This window comes from Pygocentrus nattereri, chromosome 17 (assembly GCF_015220715.1).
Source record: "Pygocentrus nattereri isolate fPygNat1 chromosome 17, fPygNat1.pri, whole genome shotgun sequence".
Classification (NCBI taxonomy): domain Eukaryota; kingdom Metazoa; phylum Chordata; class Actinopteri; order Characiformes; family Serrasalmidae; genus Pygocentrus; species Pygocentrus nattereri.
Window position 1 is genome coordinate 40,116,925 of NC_051227.1, and position 27,867 is coordinate 40,144,791.

At 42.0% G+C, this 27,867-nt stretch overlaps 3 protein-coding genes across 9 annotated transcripts in view; 1 reads left to right on the top strand and 2 right to left on the bottom strand.

Moving 5' to 3' along the window:
• Positions 1-563: 563 nt before the first annotated feature.
• On the bottom strand, positions 564-17,127 carry camkk1b (calcium/calmodulin-dependent protein kinase kinase 1, alpha b). Its single transcript, XM_017682149.2, has 19 exons — positions 17,006-17,127; positions 14,687-14,812; positions 14,259-14,382; positions 13,751-14,115; positions 12,718-12,765; positions 12,032-12,085; positions 11,877-11,928; positions 11,660-11,793; positions 11,501-11,537; positions 11,361-11,382; positions 9,410-9,498; positions 8,518-8,717; positions 7,714-7,767; positions 7,495-7,568; positions 5,867-5,954; positions 3,636-3,764; positions 2,450-2,553; positions 2,310-2,357; positions 564-1,312 (listed from the first exon to the last, which is right to left on the bottom strand). Exons 4-19 carry the CDS (start codon positions 14,006-14,008, stop codon positions 1,249-1,251), a joined length of 1,455 nt encoding a protein of 484 aa, XP_017537638.1. The 5' UTR covers positions 14,009-14,115; positions 14,259-14,382; positions 14,687-14,812; positions 17,006-17,127; the 3' UTR covers positions 564-1,248.
• Positions 16,901-20,119, top strand: LOC108410849 (vacuolar protein sorting-associated protein 37B-like). Of its 2 annotated transcripts, XM_017682137.2 has the most exons (4): positions 16,903-17,158; positions 18,614-18,785; positions 18,870-18,952; positions 19,031-20,119. In XM_017682137.2, exons 1-4 carry the CDS (start codon positions 17,036-17,038, stop codon positions 19,445-19,447), a joined length of 795 nt encoding a protein of 264 aa, XP_017537626.1. In that variant the 5' UTR covers positions 16,903-17,035; the 3' UTR covers positions 19,448-20,119. The 2 variants fall into 2 exon arrangements, with proteins under 2 accessions (XP_017537625.1, XP_017537626.1); XM_017682136.2 differs by having other exon boundaries at positions 16,901-17,158; positions 18,614-18,952.
• A 1,097-nt stretch (positions 20,120-21,216) lies between these two features.
• Positions 21,217-27,867, bottom strand: part of c2cd3 (C2 domain containing 3 centriole elongation regulator) — a 37,748-nt gene continuing 31,097 nt past the window's right edge. For 2 of the 6 annotated variants that reach the window (XM_017682144.2, XM_037546715.1), the window contains exons 28-35: positions 27,544-27,749; positions 26,606-26,739; positions 25,837-25,980; positions 24,483-24,673; positions 24,144-24,394; positions 22,328-22,911; positions 21,727-21,835; positions 21,217-21,558 (exon numbers count right to left, since the gene is read on the bottom strand). In XM_017682144.2, coding sequence (XP_017537633.1) covers positions 21,424-21,558; positions 21,727-21,835; positions 22,328-22,911; positions 24,144-24,394; positions 24,483-24,673; positions 25,837-25,980; positions 26,606-26,739; positions 27,544-27,749 — 1,754 coding nt within the window. In that variant the 3' untranslated portion in view covers positions 21,217-21,423. Of the gene's footprint in view, positions 21,559-21,726; positions 21,836-22,327; positions 22,912-24,143; positions 24,395-24,482; positions 24,674-25,836; positions 25,981-26,605; positions 26,740-27,543; positions 27,753-27,867 lie in introns of all 6 variants that reach the window. The other 4 variants (XM_017682142.2, XM_037546714.1, XM_037546717.1 and 1 more) reach the window with 3 other exon arrangements.

Here is a 27,867-nt window from a genome sequence, read left to right on the forward strand (position 1 = left end):
CAAGTTGTTTGACCTGTATGACTCAAACAAAAAAGCATACCTTATGCTGGCCAACCAAATAAGCTGGTTGAATAGCACAGTTATGTTTTCATCAAGGGCAGCTAGATGTCCAGCTTGTCAACCTACAAGACCACCAAAGACCAGCTTGGACCATGTGAAACCAGCTACAAACAAAAGCTGGTCTAAGTTGGATTTTTAAGCAGGAGCAGTTTTGGTAGTTCTTAGTTTCTGAGGTAGTTCGCTTAATATTTTACTAATACCAGGTCTTTAAGATACATTCATGACGGCAAAGCTATGTTTTCAAAACTGGACAGGAAAAGTGACCACTTCCACTCTCAGCCTCTCAGAAATCCGCTCTGTTAGTGTTTCTGTGAACAATAACCATCCGAACAGAGGAAAGAGCAACTCTGAATGATGCTACTCCCAGAGTGACCACAAGCGGTCACTGTTGTACAGGTATCTCATACTGTGTACCTGCACAGAGGGCCAGAAAATGAATTACTCTGTACATATCAAACAAATGAAATATACAAAATGTATATAAATAAGATGGGCATCGAATATTAGAAACATTCATTTATTTTATCTGAAGCAAAAAGTAACAAAAATATTTATTGTTTTTCTACAGAACATTCAGCCAACTATGCAATCAGTTTGTGGGCAATGTGTAGTCTATAGAAGATCAAAGAGATCACAGCAGCAGTGCAGTAAGATGGTAAATAACCTTAAAAACAACGTGATATACAAACATCTAACCTGACACAATGTTATTACTAATTAGATGGACATATTAAAACGTCTAGCACTGTAAGTTTTCAAGTATGTGCTCTGATCTTAACCTATATTTATGCAATTAATAATCACTCCTCTGTAATTATCTCTTAATGAGACATTAATAATCTCTACTCTTGGCACTCAGAAAGCGGCGATGTGTGCTTTGCACTTTAACTGACCAACACTAAAGCTCTTTGGGATCCTGTTTGCTGATAAGGGGCCAATGCAGCGGTTTGCAGGCTCAAAATATGTCTCCTTTTATACATATACAAATACATATACATATACAAATACATATACATATACATATACAAATTCTATTTTCATATTGTGTAACAATGTGTTGCTCTGGTAAAAGTTTGAACTGAAAATGCACATTAAATCAATATAAACTATTGGATGCATACTTTCTGCTATCTAGTTGTGCAAAAACATACAGAATTCATCAATGGCAAAGGCAAAGCAGTTACATATTCACATATCTTCATCCTCATAAAGGTCCTCCAGTTCTCCTTCTCTACTCCCATCACTCGCTCTGCTGTAGAGGGAAACAAGGCCTGTTATGTTAGAAATGCAATGATAAGATGTAATACAGTGCAATAAGTCACTGGTGTTAGATCAATGTACCACAATCCTACCCACACATTTTTCAGCAAGACATGGCTTACAGTCAGCAACAACTATATATATATATATGTGTGTGTGTGTGTGTGTGTGTGTGTGTGTGTGTGTGTATATACCAAAAGTGCACCTAGAGACAGGTGGCAAATTAAGGAAAAACCATAGTATGATATTGGACCACCATCAGGGCTTCAGTACACCTTGGCATAGAATCAACAAGTCTCTGGTACTGGAGAGATGGAACGCCGTATTTCCAAAAGATATTCATTCAAATGGCAGTTTGATCAGATGATTGTCCATAAATTGTCACAGGAGTTCAGTTAGAATAACTTCATATTTGCAGTTAGTCTTCCTTCTAAGGGGATAAGTGGACCCAAACAATGCCAGCAGAACACCCTCCAGAGTATAACAGGGCTACCAGCCTCTCTCATTGTAGGGGCTGTGCATTCAGGCATGTGCCGTCCTCTTTCACTTTCTCTTTAAATTCACTGCCGCTTTAAATTAACTGATACCTTACATTCACTGCCACCTTAAATACACTGCTGACTTAAAACCACCGCTCCCTTAATGCCACTGATATCTTAAATCCAATGCCTCCTTAAATTTGTTGCTACCTGAAATGCACTGCTACCTTAAATTCAGTGCTACCTTAAATTTACTGCCACCCTTGAATGTCCTGAACATTCCGCCATTCATTTCCTATTGTTTTCCAAGCCAACTTAAAATAAAAACAGGGTGATTACTGCATACATAGAATACATAGAAACTCACTGAGCAGCAGTTCACAGTGTCTTATTTAGTCAATCTATGCATTTAAAGAAAGTCTTGAACGCTTCATTATGTGAGGGGAAACCACCTCAGCGATGAGGTCACATAAGGGATTGGCAAGAATCAAAGAGGTATCATAATGTTACCTTAATGATGGGTGAATGTTCACAGAGGCGCGGAACAACGACGTGTCGCTGTGAACAATAACCAGAGAAAAGACAGGGTCAGCACTGATGTGTTAGCTGGAGTACGTAAGGAATGTGTGCCCAGTCCATTCAAAACGTACGATATAAGGTTTCCTGGGGCAGACATGGACCTGCCCTGCCTGCGGCTCAGGAAGTCGAAGGGGTTCCCAAAAGAGCGTTTTCTCAGCATGGACTTCACCAGGATCTGAGGAGTAGAGAAATAAGAAATGCTTGTACTTCTATTCTTTGGGTGTATACACTCACCGGCCACTTTATTAGGTCCACCCTGCTAGTAAAAGGTTGGACCCCCTTTTGCCTTCAGAACTGTCTCAATTCTTCGTGTCAGACTTTCAACAAGGTGTTGGAAACGTTCCTCAGAGATTCTGGTTGGTTATTTGAGTTCCTGCTGTCTTTCTATCATCTGGAACCAGTCTGCCCATTCTCCTCTGACCTCTCACACCAACAAGGCATTTTCGTCCACACAACTGACCGCTCACTGGATATTTCCTCTTTTTCTGACCGTTCTCTGTGAACCCTAGAGATGGTTGTGTGTGAAAATCCCAGCAGATCAGCAGTTTCTGAAATACTCAGACCAGCCCGTCTGGCACCAACAACCACGCCACGTTCAAAGCCCCTTAAATCCCCTTTCTTCCCCGTTCTGATGCTCGGTCTGCACTTCAGCAGGTCGTCTTGACCACCTCTACAGGCCTAAATGCACTGAGTTGCGGCCGTGTGATTGGCTGATTAGCTATTTGTGTTAACAAGCAACTGAACAGCTGGTGAGTGTATACATACATATATATAATGTATTTTTTAAATAAATATAGAATTACAGGAGATGTACAACATGTTATATATATATATACAAATATAACTTTGCATGCAAAATTGCGTGTCTAACGGAATGGACAGCAAATGAAGACAGTGCTTAAAAACTCCAGCCAGCACTGCTGTGTCTTATCCACTCGTACAAGCGCAACACACACTAACATATACTAACACATCACCACCACATAAGTGTGTGTCACTGCAGTGCTGAGAATGATCCACCATCCAAACAATATCAGTTCAGAGGTGGTCCTTTGGTGGTCGTTTTCCATCGATGGAAAGGGTTCAAGAGGGCTGAACAATTAATGCCACAGGAGATGAGCTGCGTTTAGTAACTGTATACATTTAAAGTGCACCTATATGATTTCTGTTATATCTGTTAAATTCAGCAAATAAACGGCAATTGTGTATTAAAACGTGCAGAATGTGAATGAGACAGGGTAAATTAATGGTGCGTACCACAGTAGACAGGCTGGGGATGAGCTTGACGGAGTTCTGGACCTCCTCCTCTGTAACCTCCACCACCGTGCAGTGCTCCTCCTCCAGGGGCAGCGGCTCCAAACCATTCAGTGTCACCCATGGGTGCAGCTACCAAAACCACAGGAAGATCCACAGAGAGAACAAGAAATCTAACTTTTACACCCTGTAAAGCTTAAAACTACGCATTAGCTCACTGACTGCCAGGCCTGGATCATCCAGCGGGGTTTATAGGCATGCGCCCAGGGGCTAAGCCGTTAGGGGGACCCTGGCGAGTGACTGAGTGATTATAAATCTAAACAGCTGTTTTGGAAGCTTTATCGTGGTCAGTAAAGCTGCCAACTTTTGATAGGTGTGTGGTTTGTTTACGTTTTGACATTTCCAGTGCAGGTAGACATCCTGTGTGATTTGTGGTGCGTGATTTAATTCGCTCAAGCTTTCAGGTTTTTAGAACTGAGCAAGTGTTCCTGTGAATGTACTTTGAATTTGAAGCTCCAGGTATTTAAGGGATGTACAACCCCAATTCCAGTGAAGTTGGGACGTTGTGTAAAACAGAAATAAAAACAGAATACGATGATTTGCAAATCCTTTTCAACCTACATTCAATTGAATCCACTACAAAGGCGAGATATTTAATGTTCAAACGGATAAACTTTATTGTTTTTTGCAAATATTCCCTCATTTTGAATTTGATGCCTGCAACACCTTTGACCCCTCAGGCGGCGCTGCATTAAACCCACATCATTCTGTAATGGATATTCCCACATGGGCTCAGGAACACTTCGGAAAACCACTGTCAGTGAACTCAGTTCGTCGCTCCATCTACAAGTGCAGGTTAAAACTCTGCCATGCAAAGCGAAGCCAGATATCAACACCACCCAGAAACGCCGCCGGCTTCTCTGGGCCCGAGCTCATCTGAGATGGACTGACGCAGAGTGGAAAAGTGTCCTGTGGTCTGACGCGTCCACATTTCACACTGTTTCTGGAAATCATGGACGTCGTGTCCTCCGGGCCAAAGAGGAAAAGGACTGTCCGGATTGTTTTCAGCACAAAGTTCAAAAGCCAGCATCTCTGATGGTGTGGGGGGTGTTAGTGCCCATGGCAGGGGTAACCTGCACATCTGTGAAGGCCCCATTAATGCTGAAAGGTACATGCAGGTTTTGGAGGAACATCTGCTGCCATCCAAGCAGCGTCTTTTTCAGGGACGTCCTGCTTATTTCAGCGAGACGATGCCGAGCCACATTCTGCACGTGTTCCAACAGCGTGGCTTCGTAGTAAAAGAGTGCGGGTACTAGACTGGCCTGCCTGCAGTCCAGACTGTCTCCCATTGAAAATGTGCGGCGCATTATGAAGCTCAAAATACGACAGCGGAGACCCCCGGACTGCTGAGCAGCTGAAGCTGGACATCAAGCAGGAATGGGAAAGAATTCCACCTACAAAGCTTCAACAATCAGTGTCCTCAGTTCCCAAACGCTTATTGAGTGTTAAAGGAAAGGTGATGTAACTCAGTGGGAAGCACGGCCCTGTCCCAACTTCTCTGGAACGTGTTGCAGGCATCAAATTCAAAATGAGTGAATATTTGCAAAAAACAAAGTTTATCAGTTTGAACATTAAATATCTCGTCTTTGTAGTGGATTCAGTTGAATGTAGGTTGAAAAGGATTTGCAAATCATCGTTTTCTGTTTTTATTTATGTTTTACACAACGTCCCAACTTCACTGGAATTGGGGTTGTACCTGAGGGACCAGTAAAAGCCTGAAACTCCAGCAGAGAAGAAGTTGCTCATTTGTCTAAATGCTATAAAGTATATCTCAGCTAGTCTGCTCAATAGTTTTTGTTTTTTTTAGTTTGTTGCTTTTTTTGTCTTTATGCACATTTCAGCTGTCCAGTCGTAATTTATGTCGTCTTCACTGGGGCCAATGTTTTGCTTGTGAAGACATGATGAATGATTTAGTGGGAAATGCTGCCCTGGTTGTTGAGTTTATGTTAACCTGTGTTCTAATTAATTACTGTTTGGTCATAATTGGGGGGAAGCGTTCATAGTGGTGACGTGCTGCATAGTCTGTCTTTAACATGCTGTGGAATATCATCTCAAAATCATTTACAACTCAAAAATGTAGCCAGGTAAAGGCCCACCAAACACTGGTGCCCAGGGGCCCATCGCTTGATGATCCAGGCCTGCTGACTGATCGTCAAGCACTTCTGCAGCCCTACCTTTATTTCTGAAATGGTGATCCTTGTTTCAGGAACTTTGTCCAGCATTCTGGTGATTAGTTCCCTCAGCTCCTCGCTTATAAGAGGCCTGCACAAACAATGCAGTCTGTTATTAACATGTTTGATTTCTACAAAGAAGTGAAACACATAAGCCCTGTTTACGCATACCAAAAACCATATTTTGTGACCCTCCCACTCTCCTTTGTCTTATCCCTTTTTATTTAAATTTTTTTTAGATAAGTTTACTGGGGAGAAGGGGGCGTGGCCAAGCGTCGAATACAGGACGTAGAATCAGCGGGCTTAGTAGCTGATGATGTGCATCATGTTTCTGCCAGCCTACTTATAGTCATCTCTTTCCTCAGTAGGTGCCAGAGCCCAGAGAGAGAAGGAGACCTGTGGGGGTGTGAGAGTCGAGCTGAGCTGAGTCGAGCTGAGCTGAGCTGAGTCGAGCTGAGCTGAGTCGAGCTGAGCTGAGCTGAGTTGAGCTGAGCTGAGTCGAGCTGAGTCGAGCTGAGCCGAGCTGAGCTGAGCTGAGCTGAGATGAGTCGAGCTGAGTCGAGCCGAGCCGAGCCGAGCCGAGCCGAGCCGAGCCGAACCGAACCGAACCGAGCCGAGCTGAGCTGAGCTGAGCTGAGCTGAGCTGAGCTGAGCTGAGCTGAGCTGAACTGAGCTGAGCTGAGCTGAGCTGAGCTGAACTGAGCTGAGCTGAGCTGAGCTGAACTGAGCTGAACTGAGCTGAGCTGAACTGAGCTAGAAAGAGAAAGGAAGGACTGAAACGTCCCAGCGAACATCTTGTCTTACTTTGTGGGCTGAAAAGCCAAGTGGTTTGTGTATAAATCCTAATAAAAGGTTCTCCGTCCTCACACCTGCCCCCGGCATCCTTCCTCCACCCATCACTAAAGTTGTTACAGTCACAAATACAAGAATTGTTTTCATGAGTTGCATTACTCAATTATGAGTAATAAAACCTCATACTTCATCTCCATTTTTGTTGTTTTTCAGTTTTTGACATATTTTGAAAATGTCTGTTGCCCTTTAAATTTTATGCAAATTTCATGATGAATGACGCAAAAGAAATGACCTAAATTGAGTTGGGGAAAACATCTGGCTCCATTGACCTACATTCAAAGTAAAGCATGTTTTCCCCCTCTCCTGTAAAGTGACCGTTTTGGAGATATTAGGTTTTGTTCTTACAGCAGCGATATACTAATGTCACAATATAACTACTTAATAAAAATGTCAGTGTGTTAGATATAAGAGCTTGGCAACTAACAACCCCAGGTATATTATCCCAAAAACCCCAAAATATTCAGAAAGGACCCCATGTGTGTCCAAACTATTGATTGGAAGTGTATGAAGGCCAAATATATAAAGGCCAATAGTGCAGTTGCCGTAATACACTCTGAATCTAGCAGAGCCAGTTAGAAGGCTGTGTAGCATCTGCTCTGTGAAAAGCAACATAAGCATCAGAGAAAGGAAGCACCACTGAGGTGAGGCTGTAATTAGCATGAATTAGGCCATTCACAGTCCATGCTGGAATAGATTAGTGTTAAAGACAGCTTAAGGCTACATCTAATCCCCTGTTTATTTGGCATGCTTCATTTTCCGGATTTGCAGTAGTAACTCACATATCTGGAAAGATCGCTGGCATATTCCTTATTTTCTCGTACAGGGCTAAAATGTAGTCATCCACAAAAGGACACTGAGTAAACACAGAAACATTCATGTTAGAACAGCGGAAACACGTCGAACTCGTATTCACATCTCCGTTTGCTACACTGACCACAGGTTTTGTTATCTAACAGCAGCAACACCAGCATTTCAGGCGCGGTATGAAAATAACTTACCTTCCCAAAGACAAAACAGAATAAGGTTACTCCCATCGCCCACACGTCTAAAGCCTGAAAGACAGGACAGTTCAGAAACTGCAATTTAACTTTGGAAACTTTGTTTGTACATCAAGCAAGAAGTCCTCAGTTCCCAAACGCTTATTGAGTGTTAAAGGAAAGGTGATGTAACACAGTGGGAAACACGCCCCTGTCCCAACTTCTCTGGAACATGTTGCAGGCATCAAATTCAAAATGAGTGAATATTTGCAAAAAAAGTTTATCTGTTTGAACATTAAATATCTCGTCTTTGTAGTGGATTCACCTGAATACAGGTTGAAAAGGATTTATGAAATATGCCAAAATTTGTTTGTTTTGGAAACAGCACCTAAATATTTTGATAGTATTGGGAAAAAAAGTACTAAAAACTAGTAACACCAGCCTTTCAGTCACCAGTCAAGCTCTAACGGCTTTGCTGCGTCATGCATTGTCCAGTCAAACGCAAACGTTTTTACTCCCTGATTAAACGACGTTTTTGTTGAAAATGTGAAACTAAAAGTGAGGAAGTGAAAATATGAATAAATGTTTATTTTCTGAATTTAACATATTGGAAAAAAAAAAACATAAAATGTGGCCTGTGAAAAAGTTATGGCACATTTTATTTGATGTTTTATTTTTTTGTTGATTTATTGTCACTTTAAAAAATGAACAAAACATGTAATCTGACTGGAGAGTAATTTGCATGTGACTGTATTATGATATATGAGCACATTAAGATGTTTTATTAAACCTATACATGAACATAAATGTTAAGGGCATCCTCACCTTTCCGCTGAATCTCTGCTCCTGGTCAGTGAGAGTCTCAGGTGCCATGAAGGCTGGTGTTCCTGCACTGTTTGATAACAGCGCGTCGCTGCCCTCAAACTCATTACTGACTCCAAAGTCTGCGATCTTAATATGGCCATCGTCTCCGAGCAGCAGGTTGGAAGGCTTTATGTCTCGATGTATGATCTTCTGATAGTGCACTTAATGAAGAGGATAATATTATGAATTATATTGTGCTAAAGACTAAAAGGTGAGATCTAGCTAATAATGTGTAAACATACTTTTCAGCATTTGTGAGCCAATAGGCTTTTTCCAAAACCTAGACTGCTGACTGGCTGAGTTGCCGTTCCTATAGACGCTCCAAACTCTTATAGAAAGCTTCTCCAAAGAATGGAGGCAGCTGTAGCCGTGAAGGAGGACAACCATGGTGATGTCCAAAAGCTCATAGCGGAGTGATGCTGTAGTGTTCAAATAAAATGGTCTTACATTTGATTGTTTTATATGTATATATATATGTTTCTACGCTCACTGTCCACTTTATCAGCTCCACTGACCGTATAGCTGCACTCTGTAGTTCTACAGTTACAGACTGTAGTCCATCTGTTTCTCTGATACTCTGTTACCCTGTTCTTCAGTGGGCTGTTCACTAACATGGTGGTGGTGTGTTAGTGTGTGTTGTGCTGGTCTGAGTGGATCAGACAGAGCAGTGCTGCTGAAATTTTTAAGCACCTCAGTGTCACTGCTGGCCTGAGAACAGTCCACCAACCAACAATATCCAGTCAACAGGTCATAATGTTGTGTCTAATCTGTGAATGCACACACACACACACACACACACACACACACACACACACACACACACACACACACCTTACCCATTCAGAAAACTTACAGTATTCGATGCCCAGGATTACGTCTCTGAAGTAGAACCTGGCCTGCTCTTCTGTTAAGGGATTATCTGTGGGTACATCCATCACTGGGCTGATGAAGAATGGAAAACAAAAAAAAACAAAAACAAAGAATGAAAAACACGACAAATCGTTCCTGTGGGTTCTACAGTACATCCTGGTCATTTGTTTGAAATTAAAGATGACGAGACTGTGTCTATTGGGAGAGGTGTAGTAAGAGAGGAGCGTAACACCGTAAACAGAAGTAAACAATATGGACGAGGAGAGTCTTGATCTAGTCCTGAAGGGCTTTAGTGCAGCACAGCTTGGTGACTTCTATGCTGAAACACACCTGGTTTACTTAGCAGTTAGATAAAAAGCAAATCACCAAACTCTGCTGGACACCACAGATACAGACAGTCTAGCATCGCGTCTAAGCCCCATGTTGTTGGGTCATAAATTGACAGTTGTTGTAAATGCAAGAGACTCACTGGCTTTGAACCACAGGTGCATTTATGAGGAAATTACTTTACTTATTTTATCTTTTCGCCATCAACATTGTCACTTTTTCCTTGTTTAACATAACTGAATCATTAAGATGTAAGCGTGAAGTCATTCAGATCGGTTTGATGTGAAATGCTCTGCTCTAGAGACAAGCTACATTGTGGAAAGTTATTACATGGGCAATAACTGCATAATGCCCAAGACATTCTTTTAACAATAGTTTTGCCCTTAGGATTCAGCCTTAAACATTTTTATACATGTTCAGGTCAAAACGGTCTCCACAGAAAACGTATCTTCCCTGTTATTTATTTATTTATTTATTTATTTTTACTTTTTACAGTGATCAGCACTACATATACAGGTCAGACGTGGAGTAAAACGTGAATAAAATATAAATAAGCTGTTTTGCCAAAATAATGGTTAAATTCTTGAACATTTTTATATGTGCATTGTAAACACTGAACCCTGAATCTGGATCAGTAAGTTTCGTAACATGAACCACTTCACTCACATTTCATTTCAACTCCCTCTGAATGACTTTGTTCACATTTCAAAAACTGAACTGCACAGATAGTTTGAAAAATCGGAGGAATTCTCTTTCCCAGGCTTATTACATCCTAAAGATTATTATTGAGTAAATGCAAGAAAAGCAATGCAACTTGGCTTTTACATCGGTCACAATGTCTGGACCACTGTGTCATTGGTCACATCTCTGACTTTTGAAGTTTTATGATTTATTTTCTTCAAAGGGGGGACAAAAGATGAAAAGAATGAAAAGAGTGTAATAAATAGTCCTTTTGCTGTTCGAGGCTGGATGAACTATGACATTCCATGGTAGATTTATAGGGAACTCAAGGTCAATCAATCAACCTTTATTTTGACTCGGAAGTACATTGAGGGCAACCCTCATTTTCAATGTAACCGAGCATTTACCAAAACAGGGATTGACATGACAAAGAAAATAATAACTACATTTAGTCATTTTAAATTAAAATTAAAATTTAAAATAACAGTGAATAAAAGATAAAAGTAGATAAAAATAGAACTTGAGAACTTTAAATGGTAAGAAATTAAGATCACAAATTAAAAAAAGTAATGATAAAAAAAAGAGGAAATAAATAAATAAATAAAAAGAGATAAAGAACTAAGGAGAACTAACACAAAAATAAAAGCTACAAATAAATATGATTAAGTAAAACAGGTACAGGCTGTCTGTTGGTACTTTTACTAGAGTCGTTATTTGATCTAAATAGCAATACTTTCACTGGACATTGAGTTCGGGCTACTCTACCAACCCCTCCCTATAACAGTGCATCCCAATCCTGCTACTAGAATAACTCGTTTAATTAGCTGATGAGTTGAGCCAGGTTGTAAGCAGGGAAAACACTAGTGCAAGTGCAGTGCAAGTACAGTGAAGCACTAACATTGGAGAACAAAGGAGCAAATACTCACCCTTTTGGCACCAACTCAAAGGCTATGAAAATCATAAAGAGGATATAAGCAGACACAAACATGTATAACGCGTCACAGCACAGCAAGCTGTATAAAATAAATCAGAGGTTTTTATCATTTATGTTCGCTTGACTGCTCACCCATGTGCAGGCTATCTTCATCTGGATCGTCGAGAACCTACAAACGGTAAAGGTGAGATGTTGCTCTGAACTGCACTGGACCAAAGCATTTATAAACCAGTACAACGTAAACCAGGAGCATAATGAATGAGCCTTGTCTCGTTCAGAGATCTAACACACCTCCACTAGTTTGACGACATTCAGGTGGTCAAGTTTCTTCAAGATGGCAATCTCTTGGTACACTCTGTCCAAAGGGCCGAACGGTTTCGGGCGGTTGCCCTGTGAGGCAGCACTTTCTTTGGGAGGCGGACGCCCTGTAAAAATGACACAACCTTATTATTCTTTAACTCACACAGAATAAATGGAGTAATGCTTCAAAATCACTATCATGACCTACGTGGAAATCCACATTGCTTCATTAGCCTTCTTTTGGAGACCACCTTCATAGCCTGTAAGTTAATAAGATCAAAAGTTTAGTATATGTAGGCGTTAACATCCATCTAAGATTAAAAAAAGACTTTTTAGAAAACCCTGTATACTATATTTACTTACGTAGTACTGATCGTCATCTTCATTATAAGCCAGTTTAACCACACCATATGAGCCCTGGGCAATGACGCAGGGCAAAGGTCATTAGTTTCATTTTACAACATGCAAAATATGCAGCAAGCATGGTCAGTATAGACGGGGGAGGAGAGTCGTCTGCTGTGTAAACAGTGAGAGTAGAGGGTTTAAGTCTAGCTGTGGTCAGCGTGTATATAGAGTCTCCAGTACCTGAAAGGCATATGGAGAAACTTACTATACACTTAAATGTGGTTAACAATAAATGACATCTCCTCTTTTTTGCATGATGCTGAAGGTCAATTGGTGGATTTACAACAACATTAGAGTTTTTGTCTTGGGTACAGTACAATGCAAAGAGACCAGCCTTCAGGTATTTAATTTCTAGTCAAAGAGGTCATTAAGCACACTCAAACAGATGGTTCTTCAAGGGCGCTTGAGTATAGGAAATGGTCATATTTAGGTTCTTTTTCCATGCTTAATGGTTCTTTGCATACTGAAATGGTTCTACAGATTGATGAAAAATGCGATGTGGTTCTGTACACAATCTTTTCGCAAAGGGTTCTATGTAGCATCAAAAAGTCACCACTGCTTAAGTCACTACAACAATTCATCTCAAACATGATCATAAACTCCTTTAAGGGTAGCCACTAAATAATTAAGCATGTATGACCTACCTTTCCAATCTCATTCTTTAATTTGTACTGGTTAAGCTGGACACAGTCCTACAAAGAGAAAGAAAGAGTTTTGACTGTATTAACTGAATTTAATTTTAATGAAAGCATTAAAGGGCCCGTATCTTAGATTTCTCTTGTATTGTTTTATTTTCCCTGAGGTTCAGTTTGACCATTTGAGTGGTTTCATGTACCAAAAACATCAGAAAAGGTATTCTCTATCAACCTCTCTCTATCCTCTAGAATTGAACAGGCTGTTTTTGTTACTATGGCTTCAAGACTGATGTATGTAAATGAGCTATATTTGGATTGGCTGTCCTGTGTTATGCCTCAATCTAAAAGCAGTCTGAACTGAGATGCTCTTATTACATCAGTGTGAATGGGCAGTGCTAAACTAATGTGATGTGTTGGCTTTTGAGACATCATGACAACTCTGGGTTGTTGAAAAATGAGTTGTTATTTCAGCTAATTCTCCATATCTGGACTCGAGAGTGACCAGTACATGTTGATACTTTAACTATATTTACATAGTACATCAAACTATTTCATTAAAAATATTAGTTTTCCATGATATGGGCCCTTTAATTAGTCATGTAGACTATTGAAATGTGTTAGTTAAGGTTCACGCTGTACTACAAACACAGACAGACAACCGTGGCCACCTATTCGGAAAGGGAATTCCACTGATTTGTCAAATTTTGTGCATAATTTAGTCGATAAGATGTAAGTCATAGAGAGGCAGAGAGAAGTGTTTTGAACATTATAAAATCGCATAATACAGTGAACTCAATATCACACAAAATGACCCAAACAAATATGTATAAAATGTTAATATTTCTGTTTTATACAACTAAAACAGCTTAAGGTCAATTATTTAGAGACGTTAAACACCAAATGGGGTCAAATTGACCCCAAAGATAATCGGAGGACTAATGGGCCTAAAAGTTCTGCTCTATACTAATTAAAAATTGCACCAAACCAAGAACCACTTAATAACCCCTGGGCGTAAAAGGCTCCCAGCTTCTGCTCCACTCACCTCGCCATCTGAGATAGACACCCGTTTGGACTCGATGGTCGGCCTCCTGGCTATCCTGGGAGTCGTCCCGTTCTGGTAACTCCCGCGCTCTTGCAAAGAGAACTTGCGGTCGGAGAGTAGCAGGCGGTGAGGGGGGCTCCTGTGGCCATTGGGTGGGGTCACCCTACTGGCTGCTACATCAATGGCAGCTACCATATCGGCCAATTCAGCATACTCAGAATCCAGCTCCTGTGGCCTGCAGGCTGCCTCTGTGCTCATGATTGTCTTGTCTCAGGCAAAGCTGCTTGAAACGTTGAAGCAAATGTCACAGTGGACATCCCAGTACTCCAGCTTCTTCAGAGGAAGAAGAACCGAGCTCTGTAGTGCTGTGCAGTCAAAGGAGAACAGTTTAAAGGCCTTGAATGGTTTGGTGCTGACCGATGCAAGACCAAGCATAACTGTGCGTCATAGGACTGAACTGATGTCTGCTGTTAATTGCTTAATCACATGTGCTGTCTCATGCAAATACCAGAGGTCTCCCAAGTAAACAGCTGTTATGTAACTTTCGGAGTCCTCTAGCTAGTGAGTCCTGGACAACAGCCCATGATGCCTCACATCACTGCTTTGTCATGAGTCTTGGACAATAGCCCCTGCTGGATTTAAAGCAGTTCATATGTTAGCCAATGAGCATACATTATAAGCATAGGTCTACTGTATATTTCCTGAAAGCAAGCCAAGAGGAAAGATGCAGTATGAATGTTCAATGGGAAAATAATAAACATCAATGAAATAACAAAATAAAAGTCACGAGATCCTAAAAACAACAGGATATTCTGGAGTGATCTACCTTATGGACAGTAAAGAACAGCATTCTGATAAATACCACTCCTAAACATTATATCTATGTAAGCAATAAACTGTAATAGGTCTATTGTTAAGATGGTATTGCTTACTTACATACAGCAGTGGCAACCCACATCTCTGGTTGCTGTGAGTGTGTCTCATGGTCTGTCCACCTGCTCAGCAGTTAGAAACACCTCTGCGTCTGAAAGGAGACCTGGGGATCCAGTCTATACCAGATCACTGTGACAAAGAGGATTAGTCAGTGCCTACGGCCACATATAGTCCACGGTGGCTAAATCTGTATGAAAGGACTGGTTACACCAGCACGTCTCAGTGAAAGTACACAAGCTACAGTCAAGTCAGAAGTCAGGATCTGTGTGGTATTCCCACATGCTTATGGCTTAAATTAAAGTTATGAGAGTTATGAGAGTTATGAGGGTTGTACTTGCCAAATGAGAATCGCACTTCAACACGACCCCTTTGTTGGGGGTTAGAGTAACAGCCTCTTAACTCTGCCCATCTAGGACAGCAGCTCAAGCATTACATAACATCCTTATGGACGTTCTGCACTGATCAATATCTTGCACCCCAATTACTCAGGCCAAGGATGATCACAACAGAAGTACTGCAGAGCGCTTAGAGCTGTAAAAAACACTGTAACAGTAATGAAGCCTTAATATCTGGTTCATCGCTCACCATTCACCACCATTCAACTACATATGAAGAGTTTCATTACAATCAGTCCAACATAACGACTTTGGCTATAACGAGTCTATAATGGTCTACAATGTATATATATATATATATATATATATATATATATATATATATATATATATATACACACACATACACACACTCACTCACTTTATTAAGTTTATTCAGTTGCTTGTTAACACAAATAGTTAATCAGCCAATCACACGGCCACAACTCAGTGCATTTAGGCCTGTAGAGGTGGTCAAGACGACTTGCTGAAGTGCAGACCGAGCATCAGAACGGGGAAGAAAGGGGATTTAAGGGACTTTGAACGTGGCGTGGTTGTTGGTGCCAGACGGGCTGGTCTGAGTATTTCAGAAACTGCTGATCTGCTGGGATTTTCACACACAACCATCTCTAGGGTTCACAGAGAACGGTCCGAAAAAGAGGAAATGTCCAGTGAGCGGTCAGTTGTGTGGACGAAAATGCCTTGTTGATGTGAGAGGTCAGAGGAGAACGGGCAGACTGGTTCCAGATGATAGAAAGGCAGCAGGAACTCAAATAACCAACCAGAATCTCTGAGGAACGTTTCCAACACCTTGTTGAAAGTCTGCCATGAAGAATTAAGGCAGTTCTGAAGGGAAAAGGGGGTCCAGCCTTTTACTAGCAGGGTGTTCCTAATAAAGTGGTCGGTAAGTTTATGTGTGTGTGTGTGTGTGTGTATATATATATATATATATATATTGTATAACGAGTAACTGTATTCTGAACACTTAATTTCTGTATTCTGAAGACTTATTCCCAGTACTTGTCTTATGTTAAAGGCTATAAAGGCTACATTCTGATAGAGCATCAAAACCAGGTAGGGCATTAAATGTCTAGGACACCCATGTTTAATTCAGCCATAGGCTCCCTGTTTAACGTTTACACATTTGGCAGAGACTCTTAATCAGAGCGACTGATCATTTTATCACGTTACAGAAGCAGGCTGACGTAGTGTGAGGAGTCATAGACTAAGTTAAGACCTGAATGGGGCGGCTGTGGTCTACATACAAAGTACTCGACCACACGGAGACCCTGTAACCAGAGCTGCCTGGCGTTGTCCACGGTGCTGAACTTCTCATCTGGCTTCTCCTGCTTTTAATGCGGCTGGACCTTTTATTACAAGTCCAGTCACTTACAGCAGAGCGACGGCCTGAACTCACAACCAGTAAACGTGCTTCAGCTTCTTCTTCTTCTTCCTGCGGCCGCTCCCTTTAGGGGTCGCCACAGCGGATCATCTGCCTCCATCTTGCCCTATCCACTGCCTCCTCTACTTTCACACCAACCATCTCCATGTCCACCTGCACTACATCCATAAACCTTCTCTGAGGTCTACCTCTTCTCCTTCTACCCAGCAGCTCCATCTCCAACATTCTTTGCCCAATATCTCCACTATTCCTCCTCAACACATGTCCAAACCATCTCAACCTGGCCTCTCTGGCTTTATCTCCAAACTGCTCCACCTTCACTGTCCCTCTGATCTGCTCATTTCTAATCTTGTCATTTCTAATTTCTGTCTCTTTCTCTCTCTCTCTCTCTCTCTCTCTCTCTCTCTCTCTCTCTCACACACACACACACACAGGCGCACATACACACACGCACGCACGCGCACACACACACACACACACACACACACAGACTCTCAGTGAAGTGTGTTCATCTACTTCGGTCTTTAGCGCTGTGCGGCATCTAACCTCCGACAAACAGCCGAACAGAGGAGTGGAATGCCTCACAGCTGGGACTGTGGCGCCAGCCTGGAGCACGTCAGGCGGTTAGGCGTTGTCCAGCTGAGGGAGCTGCTGGAAGATGAGGAGACTTTACTGCGCGCCGTCAGGAGCAGCAGACAGGTAGAGACTCGCCTCCGCTCAGTGTCGCGCGCTATACACACGACGGCGTTTAGAGCCGCTGTTGAGGAAACAGAAACAGTCGCAAAGTCGTAATATTCAGTAATACAAAGTCGTAGGATTACGGCATTAAAGTGGCGTTAATACCAGGAAAGGTCGCAATATTGTGGCCAAAGGCTTCGCAAAGGGACGGCAGCACCTCCTCGTGTTCGCCGAGGGGCTTTGAGGAGTTGGTGGAGGTATAGCCTCATACTTCCACCCGCAAACACTCAGTCTCTCCTGTCTCCATGTCTTCCCTGTCTCCATGTCTCTCCTATCTCTCCCCTGTCTCCATGTCTCTCCTATCTCTCCTGTCTCTCCTGTCTCCCCGTCTCTCCTATCTCTCCTGTCTCCCCGTCTCTCCTATCTCTCCTGTCTCCGTACCTCTCCTGTCTCCATGTCTCCCCTGTCTCCGTGTCTCTCCTATCTCTCCTGTCTCCCCGTCTCTCCTATCTCTCCTATCTCTCCTGTCTCCGTGTCTCTCCTATCTCTCCTGTCTCCGTGTCTCTCCTATCTCTCCTATCTCTCCTGTCTCCATGTCTCTCCTATCTCTCCTGTCTCCATGTCTCTCCTATCTCTCCTGTCTCTCCTGTCTCTGTGTCTCTCCTATCTCTCCTATCTCTCCTGTCTCCGTGTCTCTCCTATCTCTCCTGTCTCTCCTGTCTCTGTGTCTCTCCTATCTCTCCTGTCTCTCCTATCTCTCCTGTCTCCGTGTCTCTCCTGTCTCCGTACCTCTCCTGTCTCTCCTTTTTGAAAATGGTTCTGTATAGCACCAAAAAGGGGTCTTCCATTGTTACAAACTTAGCAGAGCCCTTTTTGGGTCTATACATAACTGTATACAACACATTCTCCATCATTCTGAAGAACCATTTCACCATGCAAAGAGGGTAATTAGGGCTCAGGGTTCTAATTAGAACAATTGCAAGATCCATTTTTTGAGCGTGTGCATGTGCTGGTCTCCATCTATTTGAGTTAGCATAATACTGACAATGAGGCCTTTTGAAAGATTTTATTGATTGAACTTTTGAGGATGTTGGAAAAGCATCTCAAGTGGCTTCTCAAGAGGCTTGAACGACACGCTGCATTAAGGCACACGAGGGGCCAGTATGAAAGATCTACACCATAAAAAACGTTCAGGGGAACTTAAGGCAGTAATTATACGTAAAACATCTGAATATATTAATGGTTCTTCTCTGCAATGGAAAACCTGCTGTATATGCTATTTAAATAACCTTATAAAAGTACAGCACCCAGAAAGGGTTCAACGATTGTTAGTTATAGAGCCCTTTTAGCCAAGAGTGTATCTAGTACCATTCACTTCCATTCATCTAAGTCTGTGAAGTCCATTGCCTTTGGTTGAAATGAAACATTTGCTGACCACACTTGTCCAGTTTTCTTTATACTGCATTCTCTAAACAGGTCCAGGATCTTCAGAAGCAGAGTGAGGTTAAATGGGCCTCCAACCGCAGGCTAGCAGAACAAAATTTATCCTACCAGCCGTACATCAAAAACAGCAAAACGCTATTAGTGGAAAAGTATCAGCTTCTTGGCCAAGCCATGTCTTCATTAAGACGCAAACACAGGAAGCTGGGTGAGTATCTCGAACTGCATCTACCAGTGTTCTATCAGTGTTCCAGCACTAGGTATTCCGTCTTTTTATTGTCTGGATCTACAGATGCTTTGCATGGAAAACTGAGGCTCAAGGCCACCCGGCAGTTCCTAAAGCAGAAGGTTGCTCATTTCATGAACGAATCTGAGGTAATGTTTTATTCATGATGAAATTTAAATGTGAAGAAGAAAGAGAAGGCCATCATTTTTGTTTCTACCATTTCTCAGAGTCTTTGGCAAAAGTTCTTAGAGGGCAACATGCTGCCGGTGGATTTTCTGGAATCGTTTCGAAGCACTCGGAAGTTCTACTATAGACACCTGGTTCAGGTGGAGAAGATGCAGGACCTCAGCACACATGAACAACCGAGAACAGAGACACTTCCCAAATACTTTCACTCAGCAAATACAGTGAACGTGTTCTACAGCCTCCCTCCGGTTATGCTACCCAGCACATTTCTCCCTGTAATGGGACGTTCATACCTGCCTCCTCTTAACCACCACGGTGGTGGTGCTATGTGGACACCTTTTATACCTCTGACTAATCCTGGTCAGTCACAAGAAGATATGAGAGTTTGGTCGCAGAGACTGGAGCATTTACAACAGCAGAAGGAAACTAAAGACCGTGGACCAAAATCTTCACCATGAACACCTCCACAGTTCAGTCTTAGGAGTTGGTCAAATGGTCGGCCTCTTGCTATGAAACAATTAAACGATGTTGAGATCTGGACTCTGAGGTGGTTAGTACATTGTTCCGAGAACACCAGCAATTTTTTTTTCTCAGTAAGAGCTTCTTGATAGCCGCGCATGCTTAAGCACTGTTTATCTGAAGTGGCAGTTTTGGTGGTCTACCAGGTCTTGCATGGTTGTTAGAAGTCCCATTTTCTCAATATATCTTAATATATAGTTTTTGTAATTCCAGGTCTGGAAACCCATTCTTTCACTCGTTTTCCTTTCACTACACATCATCTCAGAAACATCATCTGGAAAACGAAGCACTTGTACTTAATGGCCATTTTGACTGGACATGAAATGAAAGGTGGTCTGTAATACTGTTCACAAATATGGAGTCACTTGTTGTGGTGGTGTATTTGAACAACAGACTGAAATATATATATATATAAAATAGGTGCTTAGTATTTAGGTAAGTTCTAAATATATAATTCCAAACGACATGGCAATTATTTATTTTTATAGCAATTTATTGATAATTTATCTGCCGTGAGATTTGATCACCACTTTTCAAATATGGATTTAATAATGGATTTGAGGCAATCGTGGGCTGGAGGTCAGGGAACTGGCCCTGTGACCGGAAGGTCGCCGGTTTGATCCCCAGAGCCGACAGCACATGACTGAGGTGTCCTTGAGCAAGACACCTAACCCCCAACTGCTCCCCGGGCGCTGTGGATAGGGCTGCCCACCGCTCCGGGCAAGTGTGCTCACTGCCCCCTAGTGTGTGTGTGTGTATTCACTAGTGTGTATGTGGTGTTTCACTTCATGGATGGGTTAAATGCGGACGTGGAATTTCCTCACTTGTGGGATTAAAAAAAGTATCCCTTAATAAAATGATGTTTTCTGGAAGTTTACCTACTCAAAACTTTCTGACATATTTTCTGTGCTTGCCTGACCACAAAGACAGTTTTTGAATCAATCCAACCAAACCACATGAAAAAAGGTTTATCACTTGTACTAAATTTGATCTTTTACACACTATTGATTACTAAGTCTGCTGATTTCTATCAAATCAATGTATTTGTGAATGAAAGTATGAAAATTATATTCAACAAAAACATCAAATAAATACTGATAAATGCTTGTCCAAGGAGCAACTAAGCAAGATGAGCTTCCTGAAAGCCTCTTAGCACCAAGATCTTACTACAATGGTAGAGCGAGGATACTTGGAATATTGGACCCAGAACTTCTGTGGCATCCTCCCTGTTCCCTGTCACTGGACATGACTGTTAACTGTAATATCATCACTCTCATTGTTCACCCTCGCATTGTTAATGGCTGATTACATCATTAATAAGTTACTCATTTTCATCAAGCGATTCCCTCCTTAGACATTCGTCCTGTGCAGATCAACGAGCCTGTGAGTGAACTCACCTGATCCAGATTAAGGTCAGCCAGGGGTCCAGCTCCTTGATCAAACTCATCACTCTCATTAGAGCAGATAAAGCGATGGAGAGAAGGGGGAGGGGGCAGGGGCTTTTGTTTGCCTGTTCACTTGTTTGTCCTTGGATGAGCCTTCTGTTACATCACTGTCAGTGGCCGTCTTTGTTCTCTGCAACTCAAATTGGTCAATTTTCTCGTCTGTCAGCCAAATGCTTAGTGCCATTGGGCTCTTCAATCCTCCACATCAATAATACAAGTTTGAGTGCAAGCAAATTGTATACTTCAGTCATTCCACCACAAGCTCCTACAAACGCAAATTTCTTTATTTAGAAAAATACAATTAACACATTCATACCGCAAACAAACAGCCTTACTTATTCATCACATTACCCAGCTACTATGTCTGAACTTTGGACATTATTAAATCAAATAAATAAATAAAAAAAACACCAAATAATTAAACAAATATACACAAACATAAAAAGGCAAGAGTGAAAAGTATAAAACTGCTAACGTTCCTCTGTAAAATGTGAAGCGAATATTTTCGCTATTCTTTTGGTTTCTTCTCTCTTCGCTGATGACGGAGGGATGTTGGGCCTCGGCCGAGTCACTCTATGATACGGAACATCAGACGGCGTATTCTCCTAAAACAAGCCATTTTAAACCGTAAGGAGGAGCACGAGATCTCTACAGACTGAACAGAATACTGTATTAAAGCATTAAAACAGTTGATCAAACGCCTGCCGTCGTAAAGAGACGGTGGTTTTCACAGTAGTTAAACGAAGAGGAACCCAGTGGCAGCCGATACTTACTGCATCAGAGGAAGCTGAAGGGAAGACAGGAGCGAAACGCAAAGCTCTCATAGAAGCCTCCAAGTGGTGAGATGGAAGGAAGAAGTTTGGAATCTCTACAGATTCAGAGCTTGAAATAAACAGGTAAAGGCACAAAGCATGACGTGCAGAAGAAATGCTGCAGTTTTCGTTTGAGCAGAATGTATCCACCCATCTTACAGTGTTTAAAGCCACGTTCTACAGCTACAACTGGAAAGCACAAAAAATACAAATACAAAAAAGTGCAAAAACAATCACTAAATTATTTTTTGTGTTAAGACAATATAATATTAAAAATATTATTATAATATTATATGACAAAATATACAAAAACAGGTAAGACATTTATCTAGCGTTCTAATAAAACTAAAAATTATCTATAAACTGCTAACCTTCCTTTGAAAATATGGTGCAAACATCTCAGCAATATTTTTTCCTCTCTTTGTACTGATACCAACACACTGACTAGATTCAATAACTAAACCTTTAAAGTGCCCCTATATTATAAATCCAGGTATGAGGCTGCTATTGTACCTAATAAACTGGCAACTCTTGAATATTTTAAATGGTCCAGAAAGGATACGGTTTTGTTTTCACGTCATCACCTTCACCACTGCTTGCCTCTGTGCTAAATGCCTTGCTGGAAGGTTGTGGTGAGTCTTCTTCAGAGTCAGACGTGTCATGCTGCTCATGACCTGCTATCTGCCTGGTGCCCTGAGCAGAATCCTCATGCAGACCATCAGCAAAAGTCTCCTGTTCATCACTGCGCTCGTCACAAACACTCTGCACATCTCTAGCTGCCTCTGCATCCTCACCGGATTCAAAATCATCAGAAAACTCAGAGTCATCAGGAGACCGAGCAGTAAAAGGCTGTGAGGGAGCAGCTGCACCGTCTCTCTTCTTCTCTGAAATGCTGGGACAGTTCCAGAGTGGCTGCTCCACCACCTCCAGACTCTCCAACGAGCTGAGATCGGGATCGGACAGCACACTAGTCCAGGGGCTGGTCCTGTCTGTGACCGAGGTGACCTCGTTCAGCGGTCGAGGTTCTACCAACGTCTCCTCAAACTGTTCTTCTTCTTCTTCTTCCTCCTCCTCTAATGCTTCATTCTCTTGTTTACGCCCATCCTCTTCATCACTTGACCGGTTGCCCTGGTGGTAGGGACAGGACTGTGTGAAAATGTTATGAAAATCATTTCAGTGACCAAAATGATGATAAATTGAATATTTTCTTGGTATTGTGAGAAGCAGGGCTGGTCCGAATAGCACTTATTAACCAGAACAACTACCGGTACTCTCTTCACACCTAAATACAGCAATACGGAAGAGAAATGCTTTCATTTTTCAGTGTTTTGGTTCACACCGGTTGCTCTAGATCCACGTCGTACTGTCCATCAAAACCAAAGCCTAGTTTTTCACTTGTGTGTTTGGATTGTGCTCCACAAGATCCAGTCAACCCACACAGCAGTTCCTGAGCTGTAGCATGTGAGGAGACTCTTCTCTGATACAGCAATAAAAAGTGCTGCGAGTGAAGTAAAAACCTGTCACTCTCGTGACGTGGCATTCTGCGTGATTTAGAAATCACAAATACTCAAAAATGCTTAGTTCATTTCCACGATCACCAGCTGTGAAAGCAGCGTGACAATCAAAACAATCAAACCAAAGGCAAGCGACTAGTGTTACAGTGAAAGCTGAAAGCAAGCGTTTTCCTGAGGTCTTTCCTGGCTCGGAGTCTGTCTGTCTTTCTGTCTGTCTTTCTGTCTGTCTTTCTGTCTGTCTGTCTTTCAGCAGCACACATCAGTGAGCCCCTCTAAAATATAAATATGTGGACAGACTGAAATAGATAGATAGAAACTGACATATTATTTTTATATACCAGCATAATTTTTTAATACTGAGACATATTACTGTCACACCAAGAAACCCTCGGCCAGGAGCCTGGAAAAACACTGAGACTGCAGCGGTAGGCTATTTACTTCCACCATCAATTAATTAAATAAATAAATCAATCAATTTAAGGTAAACAAAGACAGCCAAGATTTTTGGAGATGGCGCTGATGAATATTAGTTAAATGCTAAAAGTGTTAGATATCGGAGGCAAAAAAGAATGAAACCTGTAACAAATCTATCCTGAAATATCCGTGACATTGTGTGACTCTGTATTTCTGCATGTGGAACGGAGAGTTTGAGTAGTTAGAGCACACGAAGTCATGCTAACCCTAACCCAATGCTTTAATTAAAACAGCTAACTTGTAAGCTCAGAAATATCGGATCGGTATCTGATGGTACTCAAGGTATCAGTATCGGTATCGGCAAAGACAAGCGGTATCATGGCACCTCTCACGAGTATTATTGGGTTTTAATGTGCAGTATGCCATTAGCAGTGACTGTCCCATGTGTACCTGGTGCACCTCGTCAGCCTCAGGGACAGGGGAATGGCGAGGTTCTTCTGAAGTAGGAGTGGTGAGGCGTGAGATGCCTTCCGTTCTGCTCTCTAGCTCTTTCGGAGAGCAGATCTCCGTGTCGCAGCTTTCCGACTCCGCAAGTGTTAAACGATCCACAGCAGAGAAAACATTACCGTCCTTTTGAGCAGGTGTGGACGGGTTCTGCCAAGCGTTTGAAGATGCTGCTTCAGTCTGATGTTCCCTTAAACCTAAAAAATGTGTGAATCATATCAATAATCCATAAAAAGTTTAATGTGTTGCTGTGATTAAATCCGGGAAATGCAGCGGCAGGCATACCTCTAATAATTTTGTTGACTTCTCCCACCAGTTGGTTGGACTTGAGCAGAAGATGAGCAGAGCCCGTTTCAGAGTCTCTGTGCGCCTCCTGCCCGGAGCCTCGGCCCTGCTCGCCCAGCCCTGAAAACACTGGAGTGGACAACTTGCGACTGAAGTACTTTTGGATATCATCCAGTTCACTGAGGTTTTTCCTTAAAGAGAAGAACACATGATTCACAAAGTCAGATTCAAATACGTCAACTTTTAAAATCAAATTTAGACTATTCCTCCTTCCCCCTTCCCCCAAATACTGGTCAGGGGTCATACTATGGACACAGCCTAACTCTGAAATCTTCTCTTATCGGTTACCATGACAACTTCAGTTAGCACTGAATTAATGACAACAGCTTTTACAGAATAATAGGTTGTAAGTGCATAATTATAGCCCTATTCCAGATAAGAAGAAAGTAAATCAGGCAGCCTAACTAGACTAATTTACTAAATACTGTTCCAAATTCAAGACAACCCCAGTGGTTTTCTTCTGCTTTAACCTCCCATTTCCACCATTAGCTCTTCTGACAAAAAAATGTTATCATAATTAGGCGATGGAGACAGATAACACTCTAATCACTATGACAGCAAATTTATTTATATTGCACAACGGCGGTGTGAGAGTCATGTGTTCCTAACACTGTTCTAACTTCCAGTTCATTGCACTCAGTAGCCAAGTAACACATTTTTATTACTATTTTGACTGCATTTTTAGTTTTGAGCTCTGTGCAGATCACTGGTTGCTTGGTAACGATCAATTATCAACCTTGATTAGTTAAGGATTTCCTAAATTGACATTCAATAGGATGCTGTAAGATATGATATAATTCCTAAATTGATTTGCTTCTTTAATATAAATTTCTTGACTTTGTGAGGTCTTAACTTGTTGATGAATATATAGAGGAAGTTTCTGGCCCCAGCTGTCTGTAGTTTGCTTCTTCAGTTCAGTTAAACATGGGCAAAAGTACATGAACTAAAAACAGTAGTAATTAGCAACTGAAAAGTCTGATACTTCCATATTTTCATCCATTTTTTATAGATAATAATATGCTTTACAGTTTCAGAAGCCACTTAAGCACTTAAGCAGTCAAGTGTGTGACGGCTCAGGTATGCAGTTTGAACTATGCTAATTGGTGGGGTATCAGCTTCATTCCCTGTAAGGTATGCTATGCCTCACAACTCCAGTGTAAAACTAAAGAAGCAAGTATGAATTAAAGTTGATCAGGCAAGTATGTCTTGTTTCTTTACGCCTAATGCAATAATTCAAGTTTTTTTCCAGCAGAACCGGAGTTGCACTTCAGTTCTCAACAGCAGGAATCAGTACCTGAGGGCTGAGAAGAGGACAGAGGTGGACGGGTGGGCATCTCCAGCAGAGGATGGCAGTGGGGCGCTCTCAGCCTCCTGCAGGGCATGATGGAACCGGCGAATGTTGTCCATGTGCTCATCGTGACGATCAGTCACACTAGACCTTACAAAGCAACGACAGAGATTAGAGTTAGTTCTATTAAACAGGACAACACAACTAACAGTGAATGAATGCTGGTGCTGCTAGTTAACGAGCAGAATGAGCTTTCATTTATTTGTCAGTCATATTAATCAGTTTCCCAAGCTCGGAAAATTTCAATGTTTTTCTTAAGATTAAGTGACCCTTATTAGTCCCACCTCCGCATTTAACCCATCCGTGAAGTGAAACACCACATACACCCACTAGGGGGCAGTGAGCACACTTGCCCGGTGCGGTGGGCGGCCCAATCCACACGCCCGGGGAGCAGTTGGGGGTTAGGTGTCTTGCTCAAGGACACCTCAGTCATGTGCTGTTGGCTCTGGGGATCGAACCGGTGACCTTCCGGTCACGAGGCTGGATCCCTGACCTCCAGCCCACGACTGCCTTACTCACCCTCTTCGGCTCACTACTACTTGACAAAATCAAAGCAGGTTCAGCTGGACAGTGGTGATGTGGCTAACATCTTTCATTCATCATCATCCATAATAGCACTGTTTAACCAAACTCTCTCTTTAAAACAGCTACAGATTACATGACACGCTGAGACTGCGTCACAAAAAATGAAGCCATCCTTCTTCATTGTAGTTACCTGGCGGAGAACAGTCTGTCCAGGTGTTCCGGAGGAGTGCTGATCCTCTGCTCAGAAAACCGACTGATATGGCTGGGGAAGTTGCTGTACACAGCTGTGGTTTGATAATACAGTGGCAAGGCACTAAACAGAGACTGCAATAGAAACATAATCCATCACCATCAGCAGCAGCACCAAAAAACTCTTCTCTTCAACGGCATGTAGAAACAGGAGCATTACATCTATACATCCTTGCTGAACATCTTATTCCAATACAACGTGCATTAATATGGAGTAAGTCCCCTATCAGACTTTGGAACACAGCTGACGATGCTTTCGCTGTTTCAGCTACAAGGGTGTCAGATGGGGATGAAGTTAGGGCTCTGCAATCCTGTAAATATCCCATGCTACACTTAGCAAACAATTTCTTCTCAGACCCAACAGTGTGTTTGGTCATGCTCAAACGGAAATGGGCCTTTCTTAAAGCATCGTTCAAAGCATGCAATTCTGCAGAACGACAGGCTGCAGCGTTACGTTTTTCCTTCAATGGAAGTGAAGTGTCTCATACAAGGAGGGCGGCATAAAATATAAAAGCATTTATGTTGCTTTTCTGCCATCTCATTATTTTAAAATAATCAAAATGTTTGGCTCACTTACATTGTCACCAAATAAGTGCACAATTTTCAAGCCATCTTTCAATAAATGTCAAAACATCTATCAATTAAACCTGTTCCATGGTGTTTGCACCTGCAGCCTGATCGTCTGACCATTAACAGTAAACTTAAGTACAAGTTTGATTCTGACTAATTGATGCCCTGCTAAAACAAGTTTAGACTGTAAAAACTAATATTAGTACATCATTATTCCTCCTCCACCAAACTTCACAGCTGGCACCCTGTTTCTGAGCAGGTAGATGTCCACACATCAATCAATTTGTGCAAATTTGGTTTTTGACGTACGCTGGAGTCAGTGGTAGTGTTTTCACAGAGAGCCTGTCTCTGAGCCCGGAGCTCATGCACACCCGTCAGAGGAGACACGGACACTTTGAGCTGCCCCTGACACTGTCCACTGAAGTCTGTGATGTTGTACCAGCCACACACGGACTGAAAGCCTGAGAGAAGTGGGGACAGGTCCACTGAAGCGAAGCCTATTACTCGCTCCATGTCTGCTAAACAGAAAAACAAAAAAAAAGAGCAACTAATTATAAAAGGTGAAATTCTCAGTGAGCTCATTACGGAGTGCTGACTGCACAAAAGCACAGCGCATATAATCTGAACTGAACT

Excerpts from the sequence above, each read along its gene's own strand:
- camkk1b (XM_017682149.2), bottom strand. The coding sequence starts at position 14,008 with ATGAGCACAGAGGCAGCCTGCAGGCCACAGGAGCTGGATTCTGAGTAT. Across the intron at positions 12,766-13,750 it reads TGTCTATCTCAGATGGCGAG|GACTGTGTCCAGCTTAACCA; the intron begins GTGAGTGGAGCA and ends TTCTCTTTGTAG. Across the intron at positions 2,554-3,635 it reads TCCCCAGCCTGTCTACTGTG|ATCCTGGTGAAGTCCATGCT; the intron begins GTACGCACCATT and ends TCTACTCCTCAG.
- LOC108410849 (XM_017682136.2), top strand. The coding sequence starts at position 17,036 with ATGCCTCACAGCTGGGACTGTGGCGCCAGCCTGGAGCACGTCAGGCGG. Across the intron at positions 17,159-18,613 it reads CCGTCAGGAGCAGCAGACAG|GTCCAGGATCTTCAGAAGCA; the intron begins GTAGAGACTCGC and ends TTCTCTAAACAG. Across the intron at positions 18,953-19,030 it reads ATTTCATGAACGAATCTGAG|AGTCTTTGGCAAAAGTTCTT; the intron begins GTAATGTTTTAT and ends ACCATTTCTCAG.